The sequence below is a fragment of the Chlorocebus sabaeus genome, chromosome 12 (assembly GCF_047675955.1).
Source record: "Chlorocebus sabaeus isolate Y175 chromosome 12, mChlSab1.0.hap1, whole genome shotgun sequence".
In the NCBI taxonomy this organism is placed as follows: domain Eukaryota; kingdom Metazoa; phylum Chordata; class Mammalia; order Primates; family Cercopithecidae; genus Chlorocebus; species Chlorocebus sabaeus.
Window position 1 is genome coordinate 56678797 of NC_132915.1, and position 27575 is coordinate 56706371.

Below are 27575 nucleotides of genomic sequence, written 5' to 3' on the forward strand. Positions count from 1 at the left end.
AAAATTTCAAATATATTTTATTCAAATTTCTCCATCTAGGAGAAAAGATATATAACAATGTTTACACATGCTTTAATAACTTATTTCACTGTACAACTTACATTCTGTATAACAGTACAATAAACCAGCCAAAGAAAATAACCAGTTAGCACTTAAATAAGAATCTATCATGTAAAAAACATAGTATGGGACACTACGAGATAGTATTTATATATTTTTTAAATGACTGAGCTACAGTACAACAGTCATCTAGTTCAGGGGTTGTCTAAAATATCAAGCTGCCACGTCTTTCTGATTAATGATGGGAAAGCTATTATGACCTTTCACATTAGAACATGTCATTTTGTTGTGTAAATTTGGTGGTTGGGGGACAGAAGGGCTCTATTACCTTTATCCCTTTCTTATAAATATATTTTCCCTTTTATGTTACTTCCAGTTTTAAATAAAATATTTGTGTTTGTGTACACTACAATGTCAATATTGTGTTAGAATTATATTAATCAGTTATTTTACAGCCAGCAAAATGGTCCAAACGCATTAAGGAAACAAAAGAAACAGACCACTTAGCTCTGCCAAAGTAGCACCTAGAAAAATAGCACTTCAGTAAAATATCTCCTGCTATTCCTTATAGCCTATTGCAGGCAAATGGCAACAACTTCAAAAACATGGGCAGAAATGTAAGAAGGAAGTACTCAAGGAACTATTTTCTGTTCCTGAAAAAAAGATCTTATTAGTTAATATATTCTCTAATGCATTTTATAATCTCAGAGTTACAATGATTGCCAAAGCAGGTACATGGTAAGACTCTGCAAGAAGAAAATAAGATGAAAACGACTGACCAGTGAAATCTGAACTTCTTCCAAGTAATTCGATTTTCCAAGGAAAAAAAAGGCACAGGAGGTGCACATTTCAATTTGGCTCAAAAATAATGAAAATTAATTTAAAAAGTTGGCAACAACTACTAAAACATAAAATACAATTTCCTTTTACAGAGCTCAACTATATAGAACATCAACAACAGCAACAACAATAAAACAAACAAAACATCCTAACTGTGGTTCACCATGAGCAGGGACTATAGAGAACTATCAGACATTTCTACAGACTGAATCCCGAGGGCTAAATCCACAAAGCAGGATCTAATAATCAATTCCAATTAAACATATGCTTGATCAATTCTCTTTCTAAAGCTTATCCTATGTTGAAGCTCACTTTCTTTCTGTGGAACTGAAATCATTTAAAGGCTCTAATTTTCAGTTGATTGCAGAAGTATTACAGTAATTCCACACACCAAAGAATGCCAAAAGATAGAAAGTCAACTAATATCTGTAAAAGCGAACTCGGATTTCACCTTAATACATGTAAACCATGAATCATATATTTCAAAAAAACAGCAGTTGTGGTCGTTTATATCCTATTATTATATATTTAAAAGACAGCAATAATACCTATTATATTGTAAACATAGGTCTGTATCCCAAAAGCATAAATCTAGGAAAAGAGACATCCAATGTAATGATGCACCTGACATCCCCTCACAGACTCTTGTGAGAACTGTAGTGTAACTTACTTAACTGCAATTGCCGAGCAGAGCTCTGGAGTATGATCCAGGGGAATGTTTCCCCACACCACCGAGCTACTTTAGCAGCGATCACAATTGTGATGGAATAGGCTTATTAAGTTACACATTTAAAAAGTCATTAGAACATCTCGTTCTTGTACACTAGTGTAGAAAGGTCTTCCAAAGATAAAAGAGTGTAGGCCTGGTTTAATTTTCTCAGCCAGAGCCATTATTATGTTAAGATCGCCCTCTGCTGTTAAATCAAGGTCTATCTTCAGGTTCCGAAGAGATTTAAAGGGCTTTTTTCCCTTCTGCCTGAAAGTAATGGAAAAAAAAAAAAAAAAAAAAAGCAAAAATTATGATATAGAAAATGTACAAAGGAAATAAAACAAAAAACAATGTACAAAGGTTTTTCTTCCATGTAGGAGTTGTACTCACGTATCATCTTCTATATATTTTATTAGTGTCAAGGCTTTTCTGTGAAGGACAAGTAGAAACTGTGCAAGGAAAGTACTCCTGAGAGATAAGCCAGGTTTCAGCTGAAAGACCTGCAGGGAGAGGAACCATTTCAATACATAACTTGCTCACATTCTACTTGTACAGCAATGTTTCTAGGACAGTGTTAACAGTGCTTGGCAGACAATACACACTAAATATCTCCTTAACCATTTCCACTGATGCCCCCTAATAGGAGTGTGGTATAGAAGCACTAGGTGTAGGAACAATCTGACTTCTTTTTTTTTCTTTTTTTTATGAGATGGAGTCTAGCTCTGTCGCCAGGCTGAAGTGCAGTGGTGCGATCTTGACTCACTGCAACCTCCACCTCCCGGGTTCAAGCGATTCTCCTGCCTCAGCCTCCCAAGTAGCTGGGATTACAGGCACGTGCTGTCACGCCCAGCTAATTTTTGTATACTTAGTAGAGACGGGGTTTCACCATGTTGGCAGGATGGTCTCGATCTCCTGACCTCGTGATCCACCCACCTCGGCCTCCCAAAGTGCTAGGATTACAGGCATAAGCCACCATATCCGGCTAATCTGAGAGGTTTTTGAAGTTTTCTGATTTATCTTTTAAAATGCACTCAAATTTTGCATTCTACTTCAGAATACATCCATGTTTGTTTCACTATTAAAACTCATATGTAAGCTATTTCATATTTCTTAACTTCTTCTGCCCAAATCTTCAAATAACACTGAAGCTTCTAGAAGATGAGCCTATGGTTTTGAGTCATTCATATATCTGTACTTTTGCAAGAGGTGGAGTGGGTGGGTAAGAGTAGAATGTGTGCATGTGATGAGGTGGACACTGGGAGGGATTTTCAGTTTGAGAAGCATGAAATTCCATGCCTACGAATTTTCCTTGAACTTTGCAATATGTCACAGACCACATAGATCTCAATCCAAAATTTCTAGTAAACATAAGGATCTCATTATTTCAAAGCTTTATCTATGACACAGTTTCCTGGCCTGATCCCCAGAATGTTATTACAACAAAACTGTAATATATTAAGAAATAAGTTCCATATAATCTACAATTTCCTTCAACTGTGTAATTAAGTAGATATTTTTTAAAAGAATGAAACAATAAAGATGTTATTTAAATAAGTACATGATGTTTCAAAAATATTTTTGACTCAATTCAGGCAAATAAACAACCTCCCTTTCTCAAAAAAAAAAAAAAAAACTTACTTGAGTTATAGGTTAATGCTTGAATTAAAATGTTTGTTGTTTGAAGTATGGAATGCTGCATCCTTAATTGTTAATATAGAGGCTCTTCCCCATTAATAAGTCAAAAGGAAAAATCATTTAGACACTTTAGAAAGACCGGACACTACAAAAAACACCTAATAAAACAGATTAGGACTTAATTCTATCATGTTTTATATATGTAAAAAAAAAATAAAAATATGTATTATACTCTTATTTGTCATATATAGAGTATATGTTATATATTTAACATATATGTATATATGTTTATATGTTAAATATATAACATATTTATATATTTTTTAACATATAGACATATATATCCTACAGTGCCAGTAATATATATATACACTTGTTCTATATATATACACACACACATATATATACTTGTACTACATATATACTACAAGCATTGTAGGATATATATATGTATATATTATATCTGTAAAAGCTAACTCAGATTTCACTTTGATACATGTAAACCATGAACTCTATGTTTCAAAAAACAGTAGTTGTGGTCAAGTTTATATCTTATTATTTTATCTGTAAAAGACAGCAATAATATTTATTATATTGTAAACATAGGTCTGAATTCCCGAAACATAAATCTAGGACAAGAGGCATCCAATGTAATGATGCACCTGACATCATCCCCTCAGACTCTTCTGAGAACTGTAGTGTAACTAACTTAACTGCAATTGCTCACCAGAACTCTGGGGCATGATCCAGGGGAACATATATATATATATAGATAGATAGATAGATAGATAGATAGATAGATAGATAGATAGATAGATAGATAGAACAGGCATTGTAAGATATATTAAAAAAGAAAACATGTCATATCATTCACTCTGACAATCTCAAGTTCAACATTTACCTGATCCAGGAAGGCTTTCACTAGAGTGTCTCTGTGTAAGACATCTTGAAAAATATTCCTAAAGAAAAGAAGAAAATGAAGAAAAAAGTTCAAATGTTGAAATGGCTATATAATGCTACTTTCCACCATCTCTCACTTGAGCCAACATTTTAAGTTCTTATAAATTGGTATTACATATAAACATATTTGTAAGAATATAGATATATATTTGGAGATACAAAGTATACATTCATTTATTTACTCAAGGATATATTTACATTTTACTGGTGTTTGTCAGGCTAATATGTAATTCTTTTCTCTAAAGAATATAAGCAGTCCCCAATAAGGGTATGTATGTACCTATCAATCTATTTTGGTACTCTCATCTTTTAAAAAAAGTAGAGACCCTTAGGCAATTAATAAATAAAACTACCAATTCCTGCCATCTCAAAAACAAAACAAAAAACAAGCCAGCAACAAAAATAAGCACACAACCACCACCATCAAAAACCAAAACAAACCAAAAAATATGAAGAAAAATCTGAGTGAGATTAGAGAACACACTCAGATGATTATCCATTGGGTTTGCCTCAACAAGTCCACCATCTATAAGTAACATGAACCAACCATCCAAGAAAGTACTAGCTACCTTGGCAATGATCAGAGTGAGATGTAGCAATATAATGGCCACTTAAAATAATGTGTGCCTAACACAGCACCTAGGATATAGTAGGTGCTAAAGCAAACACACAGACAAACAAGACTATTCCCTTCCCAGGCCCCACCTCCCTTTCATCTTTTCTCTTCCATTTTCCCTAGGTTCTACTCAGGCCAGAGTGGTAAGAGAACATTTAATAAGGGAAGGAGGTTTTAACTGAAAGTGGTAGGGATCATCCTATACCTGACCGGAGTGGCAAAAAAAGAGAATGGGGGTGTGCAGAAGCAAACAGGAAGGTAGTTCAAGTTTTCTAATCTTAAGAAATGAGTGTACCACACTAGAGAAGAAAGAAACAGTAAAGGGGAAACATATCAGCATTTTATCATTATTGACTGGGCACTGATAGTGCCCTTTCTTGGGCTCTGGAAAGAGAATAAGGCTTATATTTAAGTCGAGTGGTCTTATTATACCTGTTCCACTGAATGAATATCTTAGTCATAAGTGAATTAGATAAAGCAAGGTGTTAAAAACATTTCCACTTGTTTGTGTTATCTCTGATTTCTTTCAGCAGCGTTTTGTAATTCTCGTAGAGATGTTTCACCTCCCTGGTTAGCTGGATTCCGATTCTTTTTGCAGCTATTGTGAACGGGACTGTGTTCCTGATTTCAGTCTCACCTTGGAAGCTGTTGGAGTACAGACAATGCTAAAACTTTGCTGAAATTTTTAACAGATCTAGGAGCTTCTGGGCAGAGACTATGGGATTTTCTAGGTATAGAATTACACTGCCTGCAAACAGAAATAGTTTGACTTCTTCTCTTCCTATCTGAATGCCTTTTCTTTCTTTCTCTTTCCTGACTGCTCTGGCTAGGACTTCCAGAACTATGCTGAAAAGGAGTGGTGAGAGTGGGCATCCTTGTCTTGTTATGGTTCTCAAGGAGAATACTTCCAGCTTTTGCCCATTTGGTAAGATATTGGCTGTGGGTCTGTCATAGATGGTTCTTATTTTTTTGAGGCATATTCCTTCAATGCCTAGTTTGTTTAGGATTATTTTTGTTTTTCTTTTTGAGACAGGGTCTCACTCTATTGCCCAGGCTGGAGTGCAGTGGCATGATCTCAGCTCACTGCAACCTCTGCCTCCTGGGCTCAAGCAATCCTCCCACCTCAACCTCCTGAGTAGCTGGGACTATAGGTGCATGCCACCACACCAAGCTTTCTTTTTTTTTTTTCCCCCCCTGTAGAGATGGGGTTTCACCATGCTGCCTAGGCTGGTCTTGAACTCCTGGGCTTAAGATATATGCCCGCCTTGGCCTCCCAAAGTGCTGGGATTACAGATGTGAGTCACTGCACCTGACCTACTGAAGGTTTTTAACATGAAGGATGTTAAATTGTATTGAAAGCCTTTTCTGCACCTATTGAGATAATCATGTGGTTTTTGTTTTTAGCTCTGTGGTCTTTGTTTATGTGATGAATCACACTTATTGATTTGTATATGTTGAACCAACCTTGCATCCCAGGGATAAAGCCTACTTAATCAAAGTAGATTAGCTTTTTGATGTACTGCTGGATTTGGTTGCTAGTATTTTGTTGAGGATTTTTGCATCTATATTCATCAAAGATATTGGCCTGAAGTTTTCTTTTTTCTGTTGTATCTCTGCTAGGTTTTGGTATCAGAAGGAAGCCGGTCTCATTAGGGAAGAGTTCCTCCTCCTCAATTTTTTGGAACAGATTGAGTAGGAATAATACCGGTTTTTCTTTATACATCAGGTATAAAGAGAAGACACAAACACACGGAAAAACATTCCATGTTCATAGATAGGAAGAATCAATATTGTTAAAATGGCCATTTGCCCAAAGCAATCTACAGATTCAATGCTATTCCTCTAAACTATCAATGATATCCTTCACAAAACTAGAAAAAACTATTTTAAAATTAATATGGAACCAAAAAGGAGCCCAAATAGCCAAAGCAATCCTAAGCAAAAAAAACAAAGCTGGAGGCATCACATTAGCCGACCTTATACTAAAAGGCTATAGGAACCTTAACAGCAGGGTACTGGTATAAAAACAGACAGACCAGTGGAGAATAGAGAGCCAAGAAATAAAGCCACATAGCACCTACAACCATCTGATCTTCAACAAAATTGACAAAAACAAGCAATGGGGGAAAGAACTCCGTATTCAATAAATGGTGCTGGGATAATTGTTAGCCATAGGAATTAGAGTGAAACTGGACCCCTTCCTTAATCAACTCAAGACGGATTAAAGTAAAGACATAAACGTAAAATCTAAAATTGTAAAAATCCTGGAAGACAAACTAGGAAATACCATTCTGGACATAGGCCCTGGCACAGATTTTATGATGAAGACACCAAAAGCAACTGCAACAAAAACAAACACAAATGAGACCTAATGAGCTCCTGCACGGCAAAAGAAACTATCAACAGAGTAAAAAGACAACCTACACAAGGGGAGAAAAATATCTGCAAACCACGCATCTGACAAAGGGATATCCAGAATCTCAAAGGAACTTTAATTAACAAGCAAAAACAAACAACCCCATTACAAACTGGGCAAAGGACATTAACATTTTTCAAAAGTATATATACACACAGTTAAAAAGCATACGAAAAAATGCTCAATATCACTAATCATTAGAGAATTGCAAATCAATTCTCTAGGAATGGCTATTATTGAAAAGTAAAAAAATAACAGATGTTGGCAAGGTTGTGGAGAAAAGGGAACACTTATACACTGCTGGTGGGACTGTAAATTAGTTTAGCTATTGTGAAAAGCAGTTTGAAGATTTCACAAATAACTTACAATAGAACTACCATTCACCCTAGCAACCCCATTATTCTGTATATACTTAAAGGAATACAAATTGTTCTACCATAAAGACACATGCATGTGTATATGCTCATCACAGCGCTATTCATGACAGCAAAGACAGAGAATCAACCTAAATTCCTATCAATGGTAGACTGGATAAAGAAAACATGATACATATATACCATGGAATACTATGCAGCCATAAAAAACAGATGGAGCTAGAGGCCATTATCCTGAGTGAACTAATGCAGGAACAGAAAACCAAATACCGCATGTTCTCACTTCTAAGTGGGAGCTAAACATTTAGTACACGCGGACACAAAGAAGGAAACAGCAACACCAGGGCCTACTCGATGGTGAAAGAAGGGTGGGAGAAGGGTAAGGATCAAAAAACTACCTATTGGGTACTACACTTATTACCTGGGTACACCAAACCCTCATGACACGCAATTTACCTGTATAACAAACCTGCACATGTACACATGAACCTAAAACAAAAGTTAAAAAAACAATTTCCAGCGACCAATTTTTCATGTATTGGCAGTGACTGGAATTATTTTAAAAAGTTAAAATTAAAAATGACAAACATAATTAACATGTAAAAACATACACTGAAAAGTAAAATGAGTCTGTGACAACAGACTTAACAACACACAATCTAGTGGCTAAAAATACTATTTTTTTGGACAATTTTATGTTTAGAAAATTTAGAAAATTTAGAGCTGGATGCAAAATTTAAAAATTCAGGATATTACTTTGTCATGATCAGCAAAATGAGAATAGCTGTCTAATTATAGTTTGTCAAATCAGCAAAACAAACATAGCTGGCTAAAAATGATTAAGAAATGTTAAAATATACATACCTCCTCTAAAACACAAAACAAAAATACTAAATGGTTGCAAACTCATTCTGCAGTTCACTAAATTTCCTCAAAAAAGCTCCCAAGCAACCAATCAAAAAAGGGAAAAAATACTAAGCACTTTAGGAAAAAGGAAAATGTTTCAAAGCACAGATTAATTAGAAAACTTCTACATGTCTACCAAAATTTACCAATATATAAAAACTTACTGACATGGAATTTCAGTTTGACCAATTCATTTTCTAAAACAATTCCCCCACTACTTTCTCAAGAACCAATAAAAACTCTGGCGAACTCGGAAAAAATGGGTCCTATATTAAGTCATCTTTCTGCACCTTGAGATATATAAGCCCGGGGGTCCCTTGAACAAGATGTTACTATTCAAAGCTTTTGGTTAACACTTAGTGTGTAATTACTGGTGCTCCACATGTCTGCTGCCTAAACTCAAACTTATTCTGTAGAGACACAGGTCAGGGTTGTTTGCCCCAATTTTTCTATCACCTTACACACTTATACCTGGGTTATTACAGTTAACACTTACTGTTGTTACCTTCTATATGTCAAACATTATTCCAAGCACTTTTTTTTTTTTAACAAGACAGAGTCTCATTGTCCCGCAGGCTGGAGTACACTGGCACATCATAACTCCATGTAACCTCAAACTCCTGGGCTCAAGAGATCCTCCTGCCTCAGCTTTCTGAATAACTAGGATTATAGGCACACAGGAACACATTCAACTAATTCTTTTTTATTTTTTGTAGAGATGGGGTTTCACTATGTTGCCCAGGCTGGTCTGGAACTCCTGGCCTCAAGTGATCTGCCTGCCTTGGACTCCCAAAGCTCTGTTCTTATAGGCATGAGCTACTGTGCCTTTTTTCAACTAATAAAAGAGAACCACAAAAGTACACTATAATTCTTTTCCTGATTTCAGAACATCATTTAAGTGTTTACTTAGGGTGTTAGGATTATAGATTTATCATCATCCTTTTTTTTCTTTTCAAGTTGGGTCCATTCTCAATTAATTATCATTACTTTTCCTTTTGAATTTCCTGATCAGACTGTTTTTCTTAAATGCGAAGTAACAATATAAAATGCAAAGTAAAAGAACGCTCTATTAATATATTTTAACAGTTTTGTTGTATTTTATATTCATATGTCAAGAAAAAAAAAGACTTAGAATTGCTTCTCTGGTTTTGTTAGTAAGTCCGTTCAGTAACTGTTATACAATAGACTATATGCAATGTAGGGGCTGGAGCTGTGTGGTTAGCCACTATTAAGCCCAGTACCTAGAACAGTGCCTAGGAGCTCAATATATATTTATTAAACAAATAGTTACATATTCACTTTAAGGGTTAATCTTACCTATTTTAAGGTAAACACAATTGTATGGAAAAAGAAGAACATTTAAGAAAAAAATGCTTGATTAAATGTTTCTTCAAGCATAATTCTGCTAGTAATATTTCTTTCTTTTTAAATGCAACTTCTGTTTTGTTTTTATTCGTAAAAGACACAGTTTCATATTGCTTGACTACAGTACCAGCAGGCAGAGCATTACGTACAAATCAGGAGTAAAGCTTTCGTCAGTGTAGATGATCGTATCCTGAGCCATGTCTTCTTCTGAAGTGGCTCTCCAGAAAGCTGTCAGCTCGGATCTCATGTATCTACGCTGATTATAAATATGTTCATGACAGGGTGGCATCTGCTTCACAGTATTGACATCCACATCTATGTGTGTGGTGGGATATGGAGCATACATGACTTGCCGGAAAGGCAGCACAAAGCTTCCAGTTGAATCCTGTCAAAATAAAAGGAAAATGTATTGTCTTACATGCCAAACGATATAATTGTTTTTCAATTTTTAAAAAATGGTCTTTGATTTAGCAAATCCATCACTAAAAATTTATCCTAAGAAATTATTCATGAGTGTGTTCAAGTTTTAGTGACAGAAGTGTTCAGTAGAGCATTGGTTTTAATAGCAAAACATCAGAATAACCTAAGCATCCAAAGGAAGTGGTTAAGTAAATAAAAATGAATTCATTATTTAGCATCTAAAGATGAAGTTGTTGAAGTTTGTGTTGATATTCAAAAAGGCTGAGAATCTGCTGTGAAAAAAGCAGATTAGAATATGCAGAGATGATCCAGTGGGGGTGGGAGTCTTAAAGAAAATACATGCAAAAGGGAAAAAAAGACTAGAAAGAGATATGCCAAATATTAACAGTGGGTATTCACTGGATTTGAAATTACAAGTGTCTTTTCATTTCTTAATTATTCTATGCATCTCAATGAACACGTATTTTCATAAATAACAAATTTACTTCTTTCCTAATCAGTTGGGGGAGCCAGTTACCAGGTAATAATAACCTACTGCATATGAGGTACTGTGCCATATGCTGTGAACAGAAGAAAGAGGCTATTTCCATTTTTTCACTATTATAATGCTGTGATAATCATCTTTGTATAATGTCAAAGGTATTTTCCAGAAAACTATGTAATTTGTATTTGCATGGAGAACTATTAAATATTTTTTCATTAGATCATAGTTTTGAAATTTCCTCTACATATCTGGTATAGGTCCCTTTCAGAGCTAAAATTATATAATTAAATGAGAGGGTGCTGAGGAAACAAAAGTATTAAGCACTTTATAATGCCTTAACAGGAGAAGTTCTAATTTACAGATTTGTATAACTCAAATAGAAACTGTGTTTCCTTTAACTAGTTTCTATATTTAAATACTATCATTCTGAGTTCATAGCAGCACATTATTGAAATTGCACAAAAGCCTAATATAACTTTTATTTGCAACAATTTTTAAATTTTTTAAATTTCATTTTGCTGTGGCTACATCCTCAAGAAAGTAGTCACTATGAGGCAATCACATAACCATTAGGAAAGCTATTTCTTCACGTCTTGGGACTATAATTAAAACAACAATAATAGATCCAACAAGGTGAACAACTTTCATCCCTTTAATTATTATAAACAATTGCTAATTTACATTTCTCTGTTTTGCTCCTTGAACAGTAGACTCAAATGAAAGAAAACTACAAGTTTTTTCTAATATATATTATAGAAATACATATATATAGGAATATATATTTAGAAATATATATATATTTTAGTACACATACATAGGAACTGCTTAAATCCTATATGCTTCTTAAAGATGTTTTAAAATTTTTTTCAATAAAATTCAAATCTATTTAGTTAAAAAGAAATGATCTTATTTTAGATGTGCAACCTGATTTAAGCATATGTTTAAAAAAAAAAAAAACAAAAAAAAACCCTGATGCTAGACATGTAGGTACAGGGACCCACCTGGAAAACAAAGGGTATTCTATGGTGTTACACTGATGATACTAACTATAAATCCGTAAGACATATAGTCTATGCGCAGAACTGTGCAAAGGAAGTCAGTCACTGGGCATATCAATATGAGATACATTAAATGCTAATATTTAACATTTGTCTACAAAGAGTCTCAAAAATGATTTTAGAAAATTGGTTTCACTTGTGATAAGTAGAAACTATACCTTTAGCAGGCCTTGTACAAAGAGCCCTGACTCATATTTAAATGATGATTCTGCTTCACATAACCTGGAGCATTTTCTCTCTGCTGCAGTCAGAAAAAGGCATAATGTTCTGACTATCTACAAAAGAAAAGATTTTAGCATTAAAATACGAAGTTTTAAAAAGACCACTGATCTGCTTATGAAAGGTATCTGACATTTTAATTGTTATTATCAATAAAACGTATCCTAAGCAATAAGTATTCTTTAGTCACCTGGAACCCATGGGATGTAACAGTTGTTGCTTAAAATAGGGATTCTGTGGTCAAATAAATTTAGAAAATGCTTGGTAAATATGGCACCTCAAAACCTTTTAACATTTGGGTACATACTGTGACTCTTCAGGTGAATTATATAATATGCAGACTTTCTCAGACTTACTTGACCATGGAACCTTTATAGCTTCTGTTTAGTGGGTCTACATGTGAAATTTGTTGTAAGAAACATCAAAGAATGTCCAGATCCTCCAATAAGAAGACAATTAATTATTGAATTTGATTTAAAATAAGGAGGTCATTGGGTGGGGTTTAGAAATCTAATAATATTCGACCTACAGCTCTATTAGTAAAAATAAAAAGGCATGTCACTATCTTGAAATTCAAACCATATTCAGAGTTATTATGTTAAAACAGTGGTTTTCAATCTAGAGCAGTGGCAACTTCTTTCTCAAATTAAAACAAGATAAAAGGTAAGCTATTTTGCCTCAAGAGGATGGAGGATAGGAAACATGTTAAAAACAAAAACAAAAGCAAAACCAAAAACCCAACTATGGAGCCTTTCTCCCTTCATAAAGCAGCTCAGCAGTCATTCTGTGGAACCTAAGGGTTTGGAGGTCACAGACGGGAAGCCACCTATTCGAGGTAACAGAAGTAATAAGATCACTAGTCTGTAGATACAATATAATGACAGAGGTATACTAAGCTCTCATAAATGGTTATATGAGAAATATAATTTTGATAAATTAAGGCTCATGTAAATATACAAAGTAGCTAGTTACAGAAAAAATAAATTATGAATATCTTTGTAAAGTAAATAATCATTTCCAACATATTTCCTATGTAAAACTTCTTTTAAAAAATTAGGTTTGCTAAAATTGAAAGATACATGTACTTATCTCTGAACTGTTTTTAACTAACGGTCAGTGAAGAAAAGTGCAAAATCCTTTAGTTTATTAGCTAATGCTTGGAAATGTAACTGTTCACTAATCCTTTATTAACTCAAGTAGCACTGAAGGAAAGGGTCAGAAACATTACTGAATAAAGTATAATCATCAATGACCACTTAATCCCAATACCTCCCAAGAAGGGACAGATTTAGAAGGAAAGTCAAGACAATGAAATCAAGATGAATAAACAAATAACATTTCTTCAGAACTAGTACCGAAAGTACATGACTACCTTCAGATTTGTTAAAAGATTACATTGGGAAATAGAAGAGTAATATTTTTTAAAATACCTGATTTTAATATATTCTCAAAACCATTTATACACATCTGACACTGGTATTTACAAGTTATCAAAATAAACTGATAAATGACTCCTATTCACTTTATTTCAAACTCACTGTTGCCACAAGTTGTCTCAGCAATTCGATGAGATTACATTGCCTCCTTATACTATTAGATCATTTTAATTGCAACCTACCATTTAAATGACAATCCATGATATATCATCAGTCTTAAAGAGTCAAATCATTTGCTAGATTATAAAATAAACTACCTTATTTACTTTCTCTGCACTGCTACCTACTACGACGGAACAGCCACAGGTTTGCAAGTGTGAGCTGATGGCACTGTAAGTTAAAGAAAACAGATTAAAAACATTGCCTATAAAACAATTTAACAAACTAAAAACAAAAAAAAGTAGGTGAGCTCTTCAAATAACTCAGAATAGCTTTACATGATAAACACCGAAGATATAAGCATAATGTTATCTTTTATTTGTATAGAACCCTACATTTTCTAGAGACCTTTCACAGAAATTTTCTTATTGAGCCTTAAAACAGCCCAATTAGTTTTTAAACTATCATTTAATTAATGTATTTATTTATTGAAATACCATCATTTTATAGCTGAAGAAATTGACATGTAGCGAGATTAAGTGATTTACTTAAAGTCAAATGGGATTTAAAATGATGTATGAAAGGCTGACACTGAACAGATACAGGACTAAAGTGCTTCTGATTCAAGCCATTAAGGCTCTTAGGTTAAACACACTCATGCCTCTGATACTCCATCATGAGCCTAAAGGAAAAGACTGTGGACGTAAAAGTGAATACTTTATCCTTTTACTTCTCTTTTTTTAAAAATAAAATTTCATGATAATCTGCAACTATGAAGAAACATTAAAATAGAATATAAGATAATACATGTAAAGCACTTAGTATAGGAACTAACATGTAGGCACTCAACAAATATTGGCTATTTCTGTTATCCTTTTCCCTAGAAGAAACGTACATAGAAAATGTTAGCTATGGGGCCAGGCGCAGTGGCTCAAGCCTGCAATCCCAGCACTTTGGGAGGCCGAGACGGGCGGATCACAAGGTCAGGAGATCGAGACCATCCTGGCTAACATGGTGAAACCCCGTCTCTACTAAAAAATACAAAAAACTAGCCGGGCGAGGTGGCGGGCGCCTGTAGTCCCAGCTACTAGGGAGGCTGAGGCAGGAGAATGGCGTGAACCTGGGAGGTGGAGCTTGCAGTGAGCTGAGATCCGGCCACTGCACTCCAGCTTGGGTGACAGAGCGAGACTCCGTCTCAAAAAAAAAAAAAAAAAAAAAGAAAATGTTAGCTATTAGCTATTATTAAGTGTTCTTATGTTCCAGGCACTGTTCTAAGTACTTTATATTATTTATCTTACTCAATGCTTATAACAACCCTATACATTAGGTACTATTATTATTATTGCCATTTTACAGATGAGGAAATAGGTGTATAGAGAATTCAGGGACCTTGCCCACGGGTACACAGCATTAACCCAGGGAGTCTGGTTTAAGGGCACAAACTCTTAAGTACTAAACTCCACTGCTGGATGGAAAAAGATCAGTATAAATATGAATAATTTTTTTCTAGGCCTAAATAACTTAAGTTCATCTACAGTACAACTTAATTTGAAAGGGTTCTTTTAGCTTTAATGAGAAGTAAAACAAGAAACCAGAATCAAGCAAGGGGCCATGATTTCTTGTCTGGGAACTATGGAAACTCAGTTTCTTTACATAGCAAATGGAATAACATCAAATATATTACAGAAATATACTGAGTGAAAAATAACACAAATTTAAGCAACAATTCAAATATGCAATGTTGTCCCTAGAACGATCTAAGTAGACAGTCTGTTATTTTCTTCCTTCCAGATCTTGTCATAGATGAACATATGCTTCATCCAGGTTTTATGAAAAGAAAAATTCTTACTTGAGAAGAAAGCCTTCATGACAACTGTCACCAATATCATCGTCATTGAGTACTGTATCAGCTATCTAAAATGCATCAGAAAAACAGAAACATTAGTCTGGCTATAACATAGTGTTGAAAAAACATTTTTATTATACAAGTTTTCTGAAGTCTGGATTCAATATAACACACTGCCTTCATTTCTGAGAATCAAGACTCCCCATAAAACAATCTCTGTGCACTACCATCAGCTTTCAGAAGAACAAATGTGAAAGCTGGTCAATCAGGTTAAACAATTTTTACAAGAACAACTTCCTCTTCTGAGCTGTCAGAATCAGGAGACTAACCTAAATGACAATATCAGAAAACAACAAGAATAGTTTCCTAAAGATATCTCTTAACACTCATAGTGTGTGATTCAAAACATCCTCAACAAATGATTAAGGAAACTAAATTTGTGACTGTAAGTCAACTTCCATTAATGGCTACTGCTTTGGCACACAGTTTTGTTTCAAAAGGTACTGCATTAAATATTAATTGCTCCTATAAGAGCTGGGATCCTCCCACTTTTAGGAATTATAAAAGTAGTGAAATAAACAAAATAAATTTAATTTTGTCATCACTGATCAAAAATGCCCCTGTTATGCCATAAAATTCAGGATTTTGTGTGTGCTTATCTGTTAAAGTGGGTAATACTGCATGTGGATAGTACATATGACGAAGTGCTTAGTATTAAAATTACAATATTAATAATATACGTAATAATAATATAACCCCAAAAAACTGATAAAGGGTATAATTGCTCTCATTTAAAAATATAAAAACTTACATCTATTTCTTCAGGAACACTGTGTGATTTCATAGATGAAAGCAGTTCCATTACAGGAATCACTTCTCCAGTAAGCATTGGAATAATACTCTGACCCTGCACAATAAAGTAACATGAAGTGAAGAAAATCACATAATTAATATGAGAGAAGCTGGACAATAAAAAATAAAAATAATAGCAAACAATTACATTCTTTGATGAAAATACTTTGTAATTTGTTCAAACACAGTATCAAACAAGTCTACTACTTGTCTAAAGGATTTATACGCAATCCAAAGCTCATTTTTATTCTTTTTTTTTTTTTTTTTTTTTTTTTTTTTTTGAGATGGAGTTTTGCTCTTGTTGCCCAGGCTGGAGTGCAATGGTGTGATTTCAGCTCACTGCAACCTCTGCTTCTCGGGTTCGAGTGACTCTCCTGTCTCAGTCTCCCAAGTAGCTGGGACTATAGGGGCTGCCACCATGCCCAGCTAATTTTTGTATTTGTAGTAGAGACAGGGTTTTGCCATGTTGGCCAGGCTGGTGTAGAATTCCTGACCTCAGGTGATCCGCCCGCCTTGGCCTTCCAAAGTGCTGGGATTACAGGCATGAGCCACCATGCCCGGCCCTAAAGCTCACTTTTATTCTTTAGAGAGTATGGAATCATTGGTTTCTCATTTACTCTTATATGCAATAATTAAGTCATCATACCTCTTTTAGAAAAGATCTCCTTTAAAATTTATTCGAGATAAAAACATTTGTTAATTAAAAGTCATCAATATGTTTCATATTTAAAAACGAGGAAAATCAAGCACAAAAAGACTTTGAAATCCTTACCAAATAGGTAAGGAAAACCTGAATCAATACCTAACCTCCCAATTCATAAGAGTATAATCTACCCAAATGCAAATCAAAATCAGCACATATAGTTTAAGAATCTTTTAAAACAGAAAAGTTCCCTTTAGACCTATTTCAAGATAATACTACTACTTATTACACCTTGAAACTGCAATTTCAAAATTGGTAGTTTATAGAATCAAACTGAAAATTCAGTATAACACATCACAAATGTGAAGTGTCTCAAATATGGGTGGTCCCTCATTTATTCACTACCACCACCAGTCTCATCAGTTTTGTGGTCAACTTGGGTAAGTCAACTTTTTGAGATATAAATGAAATTGTCAAATGTCTACGAATTTTTAGCTAAATATATTTTTAAAATCATCCATTAAGATGAATTCAATAGTAGTTGTTTTTCCTCACTTATTTTATGAAATGATTTTATTCAAAGTCTTCATATGCATCTTTAAGTTAGAATCTCTGTCAGACCCAGGGCCATTTCTGGAGTAACTTTAACCAGTTTTTCAGAGCCTCGTATTACTAAGTTGCTTGAGAATTTAAATGTGATGCTACCTCTGGAAGTTCTATCCTAAACCATATGCCCATTTGCAAAATGCTGAAAGTTTTATTTTAAAAAAATCATGCTTTACTAACCTCCACAACTAACTATTCACTGTTTTCAGTTTTTAAAGTAATAATTATCATGCCTGTTTACAATTATGATTAACACATTCAATCTAACAAGAATAATGACTAGATCCGTGCTAAATTTCCTTCCCTGTGAAGCAATTTTATCAGATGACAGCTATACCTGAAGTTGTTTCAGACTCATGCATCATCCCCAAACAGTATTGTTCAAAACAAAGTCGTTGTGAGATTTGCAAGAACTCAATCAAAAGGCAACTCCTCCTTTTCACGAAGAATAATCTTGGGGAAAAAAAAAAATTCCTACAGGGCTAAATACAGAAGAGGCTCTAAAAGAAAAAGAAAATCTCTCAAGTTTCTATTCCTCCTTGTACTTCTCAAACTTGAACTTCTCAGCAGTAGGACAACATTTTTAAGAAGAGTACTTAAAAGAGAGACCAAAATTAATTAATAGTAGTCAACTTAAGTAAATGTTTCTGGTTTCAAAAAATAAAATCCCAGTAAAAGCAGAATTTTACTTGGTTTTAAGTTTCCTCATCTTGAGATAAGTCTACTTAATTAGTTTACTAATAACCAGTGGGTTAGAGGGTGGTGAAAGTTACCTCTTTCCTGGGGACCCTGCTTATTGACCAGCAAATAAAGACTGGCATTCTTTGGGTAAAGGGAAATCTTTTCTTGTTGAGTCAGACCTTTACACAGAATACCTGTCTCTGGACTGGAAAGCTATCTACAAAAGTACAAACACAACAATTTGGTAAAGGAGATCACTGCATAGGGTTCTGTATTATGGCCGTATATTTTCACACTTTTTTTTTTTTAAATTACTTTTTAAAGTATCATCTGTCTCATTCATGCTAAAAAGAACCAGAGAAAAGCAAAACAGCCATGTTTAAAATATCCGAGTTTTACAAGGAACAATGAGGGTCACCCACAAGAGGAAATGGAAGTAAAAGTGAAGAACTCTTTCTTCACTGGAGATTCCCCTTCAAAAGAACTTCTCTGCTTTACACTGAAATAGTCTGTACTTAATTTCTGCAGGGGAAGCCACACCCGTGTAACCATGCTTCTCAAACTCTAGTGTCTGTTCCTCAGGGGCATTCAAAGCCAAAGTATAAACATGGCACATTTTCCTAGAGGAGAGGGTAAGAAATATCATTGACAAATTTTAATATTAAAATAGTTATATCATGGAATAAAGTGTAAATTGATATAACATAAGACTTAAAAGAAATATTGTGTGGACATGGGCCTACACCCCAGATACCTTAGGAGTACATATGCTCTCCTTCTGTTACAGCTACTTCTAGGAAAAGGTTCGAGAAGTAGTACCTTAAAGAACATATCACAGACAATTTTTTAATTTTTACTATGAACAAGTTATCCAAAATTTATTCTGTGCAAACAGAAAAAAAAAAGGGAGCAAATATTAATTTGTAGATGCAATTACTATTTTCCTTTGTTTACTGATTTAACTCTTCAGGTCTAAGATATGGAAATCTTCCTCCAGTTTATTCTGTACACCTCCATAAAAGCTCCATTAAGGCTTACTCTGTATGTCCCCAAGGCCTTCACAAATGTAGCCATCAACCTTACACAGATACATGCCGTGAAAATAATATTTGACAGTATGCAATCTGCATATACCTGATCTTCCATTCTCTCTGTGCCTTCTAATATAATCTTCTGGACATTTTCTTGTCTTTCCTGAGCAAGAAAGAATTTATTTAAAAAAACAACTCACAACATTTTGATACTTACTTATTTTTCAATAGACATGTTCTTGTGTAGTAATTTAGTTCACAAGAAAAATACTTTCTACTTTAGGGAAAAAATGGGGCAGGGGCAGGAAATTAACCCAACAAATGCATGTTCTTATAAACAATACAAAATAAAATTAAAACACCCTTTATTCTGCAGGGAAAAAAAGATAACTTCACAGAAAATAGTCAATATAACATCTGCATAGTTTCAAAAAGGAAAAGAATGACTTGCACTTTTCAAATTAAACATTATGATGTTTAAAAGATTCTCCTGATTTTAAGAGTTTCATAATGTGAGAAAAAAGGAAGTAAGCCTGCAAACATAGTAAAAAAGTATTCTTTTAAAAGATATTATTTTTCCTTACTATTGGGCAAAAGCCTTTTAAAATTGGTAATGCTTAATGGACTTCCAGGTTAGTATCAAACTGAAACACAGGAAGGAGAATCCAATGTGTTCTTTAGATATACTAAAACTATACTGAAATGTAAATATCATTATATATTGAACTATAGGACTTAGGGGAAAACAATAATTTCTGTAAAATTAAAAGGAATTCTCTTGGGAACCATGCGGTTCAACCTCCTCATTTTATGAAGCTGGGAACTTGGCAAAGAGGTTAAAGAGACCAAAGGCTACATGACCAACAGCTTATGAAACTATTATTTTGAACTGTTATACTTACACATAGTAGTAAGCGAAAGACAGGATTGTGCAATGAAAGGGAAACAAAAGGTATTAGAGTCAAAGGTTCCCAAGAAGAATCCAGGATCTAAAAATTTCTGTATTTGTTTAAGCTTTAGCTTTTCATCTGTAATGTGGAGCTACCATTTCCTACCTTCCACAGTTAATACAAAGATGACAGGCATCAGACCAGATGTGTTTGTATCTAACAGGATAAATGCAAAATAAATAATATCTATTGTTTGATGTTCACTGCATATAATTTAAAAATAAGATTTATATGTATCAGAAAATAAGCTTTCAAAAGATAGGTTAACATGATTAATAAGCTGAAAAATCACTTACCTTATGCATCCATATTCTTCCTTTCCGGATTATATGTGTTAATCTATCAACACACACTCTATGAAGTGGGAGGTAGAAACTAAGTTCTGTCTGTGGAAGTATAATTGATAGTCCATATGTGCTGCGATCCCCATTCCAGTTTCCATCAAAGATTAATGAAACAATAATCACTCCCTTTTCAGACAAGACAAAAAACTTTACATCTATAGCACCACTCTCTGCATTTCGAAGGATTTCTCCATTTAGAGTGTGGTTGGCAAGAAAAGTTATTTCTCCATCACTGAGAAGTACCTGTTCTGTCTTTGGAGCCCAAATGTGCCTTACTCTAGGACCAAGAATATTGTCCCAGTAAGCAAAAGTAGCTGCTAATAAAGGTGATTCACCACTTAAAGCGATCTCTGTCTTGGCAACAGCTGGAGATGGCGGTGGGCAAAGAGTCGACATCACTGCATTCCAACTGTCACATTATCCAAATGCTCCTGAGATATCTAAACAATGACATATCAAACCAATGATTAGGTTCAGCAATTTAAAGATATCCATCAAAACCCCAAATGATTCAGACATATTTGGTTTGTCCTCTTAAGTCAAAGATGCGGAAGCCTGTTATCTCCTATCAGGATAAAGACATTCAACTAGCACAGTAGGTGCACATTAAATGTTTGTTGATACGATCATTTTATGAGACATAGTAACTTGTTACTTATATTCAGGGCATACATTAAGAAATTCAAAGAAATAGTGAACTGAAAAAATGGCTTCTTTACACTGATATTAAATGTTACATACTAAAGCTCATAGAATAGACCCGCAGTATTCCCAAATCTCCAGTCCATGTGCAAGTCTAGTATGACTGGAGATTTGGCCCCTAACCCACAGCAACTAAAAAGGAGAAAACCAGGAAGGGAAAGGCTCAGCTAGAGACTGACACTTGTGGGTTGAATTGTGTCCCTGCAAAAGATATGCTCAATTCCTAACCCTTGGTATATGTGAATGTGAGCTTATTTAGAAATAGGTGTGATCGTGTTAAAACGGGGTCATACTGGATTAGAGTGGGGCCTAATCCAATAACTTCTGTGTTTATAAGGAGAGAGATTTGGAGACACAGAGACAAGGGGTAGACATCCATGTGAAGACAAAAGGCAGATACTGGACTGCTGAAACTACGAGGCAAGAAAGGAACGCTCAGGATTGCTGATAACCACCAGAAGCCAGGAAGAGCAAGGAAAGAGCCTTCTCTCTTTTGAGGATCATGCCCCGTCAACACTTCCATTTCGGACTTCTAGCTTCTAGAATTGTGAAAGAATAAATTGCTGTTGTTTAAAGCCACTCAGTTTGTGGTGCTTTGTTACAGTAATCTTAGAAAAGTAATACAACACCTAACAACAGAAATACTTTAAAGCTGCTAAAAGGTTAAAAAAAAAAAAAAAAAAAAAGACATAGAAATACCACAAGTCTGGAGCCATAACAAAAAATGGGCAAACAGTCCTGTATCCTCAGTGAACTCTCTGGGTATGAGAATACTAAAGCCCAATCCTGATGTTTAAAATGACATTGAAATATCAAGACAAAGATAAATATATTTAATATGCTAGTCAAGAAACCAATAAAGCATTTTACCATTGCAAAGAGAGATCTACACTAAATGGCTAGAATTTAAAAGCTTTAGTTATTTAGAACACATAGAAAACAGAAGAGCTAAATAGGGCCTGTTCAAGCCTTTGAATTTAATGAGAAAACAGACATGATGAGAAGAGCATAAAAGCTCACATCCAAGACAGAACCAAGGGCTCTTGTCCCCTTGCTCAACTTGTACATCTTAATCCACATAAACATATCACTCTAAAAAGGTACATCCTATGTGATATTAATGTAAAACAAATCATTCTTGCAAATACAGTTATATACCATGTAACATTTCAGTCAATGGTGGACTGCATATATGATGGTAGTCCCATTAGATTACAATGGACCTGAAAATATGCTATTGCCTTAGTGACACTGTAACCATCATAAAGTCTTAGTACAATTTTTCAAGTCATTTAAAGTATAGCACATACAATTATTACAGTATACAACACTTGATAATAAACTACTATGTTGCTGGTTTATGTATTCACTAGACTATACCTTTTATTGTTATTTTTTTTTTAAGTTAAATGTACTTATTTACTTATTTTTTTTTTTTTAAGTTAAATGTAAAACAGCCGCAGGCAGGTCCTTCAGGAGGTATTCAACAGAAAGCACTGTTATCATAGGAGGTGACAACTACATGTGTGTTATTTCCCCTAAAAACCTTCCAGTGGGACAAGATGTGGAGGTGGAAGGCAGTGAGGTGGAAGGGAGTGATACTGATGATCCTAATGCTGTCTATGCCTAGGTGAAAGTGTGTGTGTTTTAGTTTTTAACAAAAATGACTAACAAGTAAAAAAAAAAAAAAGTTAAAAATAGGAAAAAGCTTCTAGAGTAAGGATATAAAGAAAAAATATTTTTGTATAGCTATACGTGTTTGTGTTTCAAGCTAAGTATTTTAAAAGTTAAAAAATTAAAAAGTTTACAAAGTTCAAAAGTTATAGTAGGCTCACATTAATTTTTTATTGAAGAAAAACTATAAAGATAAATTTGGTGTAGCTTAAGCATACTGTGTTTATAAAGTCTACAGTGTGTACAGTAATGTTCTAGGCCTTCACATTCATTCACCACTTACTCACTGACTCACCCAGAGCAACTTCCAGTCCTGCAAGCTCCATTCACAGTAAGTGGCCTATACAGGTATATCATTATTTTTTATACCATACTTGAACTGTACCTTTTCTATGTTTGGATATATTTAGATAAATAAATACCACTGTGTTACAACTGTCTATAGTATTCAGTACAGTAACAGCTGTACAGATTTGTAGCCTAGGAGCAACAGACTATACCATATGGCCTACGTACATAAAGGCTGTACTATCTAGGTTTGTGTAAGTACACTCTATGATGTTTGCATAATGACAAAATCGCCTAATGATGCATTCCTAAGCAATGTGTGATTGTACTATAATTGAAGACTTGTATCTAAGACTGAAAGTAAAAAGAATTACATTTTCATCTAAGCAGATCTAAAACTGTGAAATCTATCATAATAGCAATACAAAGCAGCTAATAGGCAAACTATGATATGCCTATCTTTGCCATATGATTGCTTTGGGAGCTAACATTTGATCTGTAAATGTATGACAAAGTAAACAATTTTACTTAAATAATTTTATCCACATCTTGTCAAGAGTGTTCAGTCTGATGGAAAGCACTGACTTCTATTTATAGAGCATTAGATGAGTGCTTTTATCACATTATGAGTAGGCATACAGAGCCTGGCAAAACAGTTAACTCTAAGTACATACAGAAGTGGTTGAACACAAAGACAGTTTTAACACGTGTATTTTTAATTTCAAAAATTCATTTAGGTAATATTTACTTTTAAATATGTTATATCAATTTAATAGTCTTAGGAGACAGCACTGGATATAAGCAGTACAGCTTGTTTAAAATATCCACTGTTTTTAATACAATTTAAGCAGTCAGTTTACAATGATCAAATACAGGAATGTGATCTGAATTGAAATGGTAATGACACTACTGCTGTCATAATTAACAACAGCAAACTGGAGGCCAACATAATGAATTAAGTTAACACGCAACCATACAATTATATTGTAAACATATTTTTCTTTCATTCTTTTAGGTTAAAAAGGTAGGTAATCATAAAGGCAATATCACAATTCTAATATTTCATCATCAAACTGAAAATAAAAGTACTTCTTAAAACAGAGCTGAGCCCTGAAGCAAAATCTCATTGAATTACAGGGAAAATTTTTACCACGTTGTGAAAATTGAACTATTATAGACTGTTAGTTACACTCTCACTCCTAACAGAATAAGAAAAAAAATGGGGTGGGCACAGTGGGTCACGCCTATCATCCCAGCTCTTTGGGAGGCCCAGGTAAGTGGATCATCTAAGGTCAGGGGTTCAAGACCAGCCTAGCCAACATGGTGAAACCCCGCCTCTACTAAAAATACAAAAAATTAGCTGGGTGTGGTGGTGGGCACCTGTAATCCCAGCTACTCAGGAGGCTGAGGCAGGAGAATCACTTGAACCCAGGTGGCGGAGGTTGCAATGGGCTGAGATGGCACGACAGAGGGAGACTCTGTCTCAAAAAAAAAAAAAAAAAAAGAATAAGAAGGAAAATGAAGGACAAAGATCATACTGAATTGCTTAGTTTTAAATCCTACCAAAAGAAATAGTCTGAGAAATGAAATGTTACAGAGAAGTATAATTAGGAGAGCTGTACAATTATTTTATTAACACTTGAAGTCATTATCTTTGGTGAGAAAAATCCATACACGCAAATGCAGCTGAAAAAAATCAGCTCAAAACCAATCATTGTTTTATGTACCTATCCTATGTACATGCAGTGCTGGCTACTCCAGAGAGTTACCAAACATTAGCCACAGAGTCTTTTGAGGGAAGCCAAGATTCAAACTGAGTGAGACAGTGGCTTGCTCAGGGTTGCACAGGGTTCCATGAGAGGTTTCCCAATACGCTTTCTGAAAATAATCCCATATATGCAGACATGATTACCTTAATTAGCATCTGCTAAAACTGTTAGTAGAGTGCTAAGTTTGAGGTTTTGCTTTTTCTTTAAATGTTTGTTAAAAATCAACTCTCTCTTCCCTGATTGGTATTTAGAAAGGTGGTTGGTCCACTGCTATTGTAAGCAAAATTTCTACGATCATAAAGCCCTCACTTTTTGTTTTTTAGAGACAGGGTCTCGTTTTGCCATCCAGGCTGGAGTGCACTGGCAGGATCATAGCTCCCTGTAACTTCAAACTCCTGGGCTCAAAAGACCCTCCTGCCTCAGCTTCCCCAGTAGCTAGGACTACAGGTGCACACCACCGCGCCCAGCTAAGTTTTTAATTTTTTGTAGAGACAGGGTCTAGGCTGCCCAGCTTGGGCTTGAACTCCTGACTTCCAGTGATCCTCTTGCCTCTGCCTCCTAAGGCTCTGGCATTATAGGTGTAAGCCACCTTCTCCAACTTGGCTCTCAATACTTGTAACCATGCAGTTTATTTTCTCCCAGTCCAAAGCGAAGCAGGATCCTAAATCGATCCACTTTCCACAACAGGAGCTGCCCAGGACCACTTTAAGGACAGTGAACTGCTTACAGCACCAGAAAGTTCACATCACTTTCTCAATCTTAAACATCAGGAAAGACTGGGAGGTGAAGTTCATATCACTATCTGGCCATTTCTCACAGATCCAAGTTTCTCAGACAATAGGTAAGCTAATCTAGTCCTCCTGGGAACTATCTAATTAACGTAGAATAGAGCCCAAGGGCAGACGTGAACAACAGAAGTCCTCCTTGGTTTACTTTGTTTCTCTGAAAGCAACTTTTGGAGTGCCAACATAGCCAAACAAAATATTTTATCAGCTTCATAAGTTGCTTGTAATTTTTTCCTGGAGCAGATAAATGCTGCCTTAGTGAACAATCTGGAATGTGGTAACTACTCTCGTTTTTGTTTCAGATGTACTGTCAGCATGAGGCAGTTTCCAACTGATTGAGGGTTTTCCTCAAGTGAAAGGGCTTGGCAAAGGTGGTGATAACAGAGCCCGTGTCAAATGACACCATATTTCAAGTATTCTGACTCCAGGTTATTAATATCCCCTATATGACAGTCTTGCTTCTGTGATATTCACAGATTATGTTAAAAGTTTCCCAAAGTCTGAGAAAAATCATATCTAACAGTATCTTTTTTTGATCCTTTGTACAAAGTAGAAGTAATGGCAGACAGATTGTGTACCCTTGTTGTTAACTGGTGATGCATGGCAACAGTTTGAATAGGAATTTACCAACTGCCACAACCAGGTAACTACTCTACCAGAGCCTAACAATCTCGATTGAATCTGAAAGGGCCACCCCTCCTGGGAAAGTGCAGGACCTCCCTCCTGTTTCTGAATACAAAGCCTGTGGTGTTCCTTGTGGCCAGACTGACCCAGTGTGGACACAGACATGTAATCTGTGCACTTCTGTCTGTAACTGATTACCATCAGTCAAGTGATGCCCAAGTCACAATGGTCACTTCCTTTAAGCAAGTCTGTGTCATCTCGGAGCTGTGAAGCAACCAGATCATGTCCCACAGAATAGGGAGTACACCGACTGGCATTGCTGCCCTCATATGCAAGTCATCAGCACTCCTTAGAAGCTTGGGCTAAAATTCTGCAGACGTCTCCACACCCCCCATAACACCCCGCATGATCTCCTCGCCATCAGGGACCGTCTCGGGTTCCCAGAGAACCCAGACTTGGTCCGCAAGAGCTGCGCGCCGCCCGCCCTCCGGCCTTCTCCCGGGCGAGGCCTCTCAGTGCCCGAGGCTCCTTTCTCTCGAGCCCGCAGCGGCAGCGCTCCCAGCAGGTCCCCGGGAAGGAGACAGCTGGGGCAGCGCACTGCGGGCGGGAAAGCGAGGAAGAGGCCAGATTCCCATCCCTCATCCCTGCGCCGCCGCGAAGCCCGGGGCCCAGATGCAGGCAATTCCACCAGTCGCTAAGGGCGAAAGCCGGACACCCGACTTCGGTCAGAGAAATGAGAGGGAAAGTAAAAATGTGTCGAGCTCCGAGGAGAGCCCCGGCTGCTACCCGCGTCTCTTCCCGACAACCGGACGCCAAACAGACACCCGCCAGGACGCCGCCTCTTCACTCACCCACTCGCCGCCGCCGCCGCCGCCGCCGCCGCCGCCGCCGCGGGCGCAGGGACCGCAACCGCAGCCCCGCCCCCGGCCCGACCCCGCCCCCTACCCCGGCCCGACCCCGCCCCGACCCCGCCCAGGGCCAGGCGCCTAGCGCGCGTCTCTTAAGCTCCAGAGCCCGCTACAGGCTGCAGTTGTTTCCCTCTTTGTTTTCTTCTGGTTAATCTTTATCAGGTCTTTTCTTGTTCACCCTCAGCGAGTACTGTGAGAGCAAGTAGAGGGGAGAGGGTGGGAAAAACAAAAACACACACCTAAACCCATACCTGCTCTAGCCAGGCCCCGCCCCC

The 27575-nt window shown here is 35.9% G+C and overlaps 1 protein-coding gene across 3 annotated transcripts; it reads right to left on the bottom strand.

Moving 5' to 3' along the window:
* On the bottom strand, window positions 1-27575 carry C9orf72 (C9orf72-SMCR8 complex subunit). Of its 3 annotated transcripts, none has more exons than XM_073021707.1 (11): window positions 27552-27575; window positions 20503-20990; window positions 19360-19419; window positions 16255-16350; window positions 15447-15511; window positions 13756-13828; window positions 12002-12118; window positions 10031-10266; window positions 4146-4203; window positions 2000-2109; window positions 1-1876 (listed from the first exon to the last, which is right to left on the bottom strand). In XM_073021707.1, exons 2-11 carry the CDS (start codon window positions 20944-20946, stop codon window positions 1690-1692), a joined length of 1446 nt encoding a protein of 481 aa, XP_072877808.1. In that variant the 5' UTR covers window positions 20947-20990; window positions 27552-27575; the 3' UTR covers window positions 1-1689. The 3 variants fall into 3 exon arrangements, with proteins under 3 accessions (XP_072877808.1, XP_072877807.1, XP_072877809.1); XM_073021706.1 differs by lacking the exon at window positions 27552-27575 and adding an exon at window positions 27244-27319; XM_073021708.1 differs by lacking the exon at window positions 27552-27575 and adding an exon at window positions 27244-27319 and having other exon boundaries at window positions 1726-1872.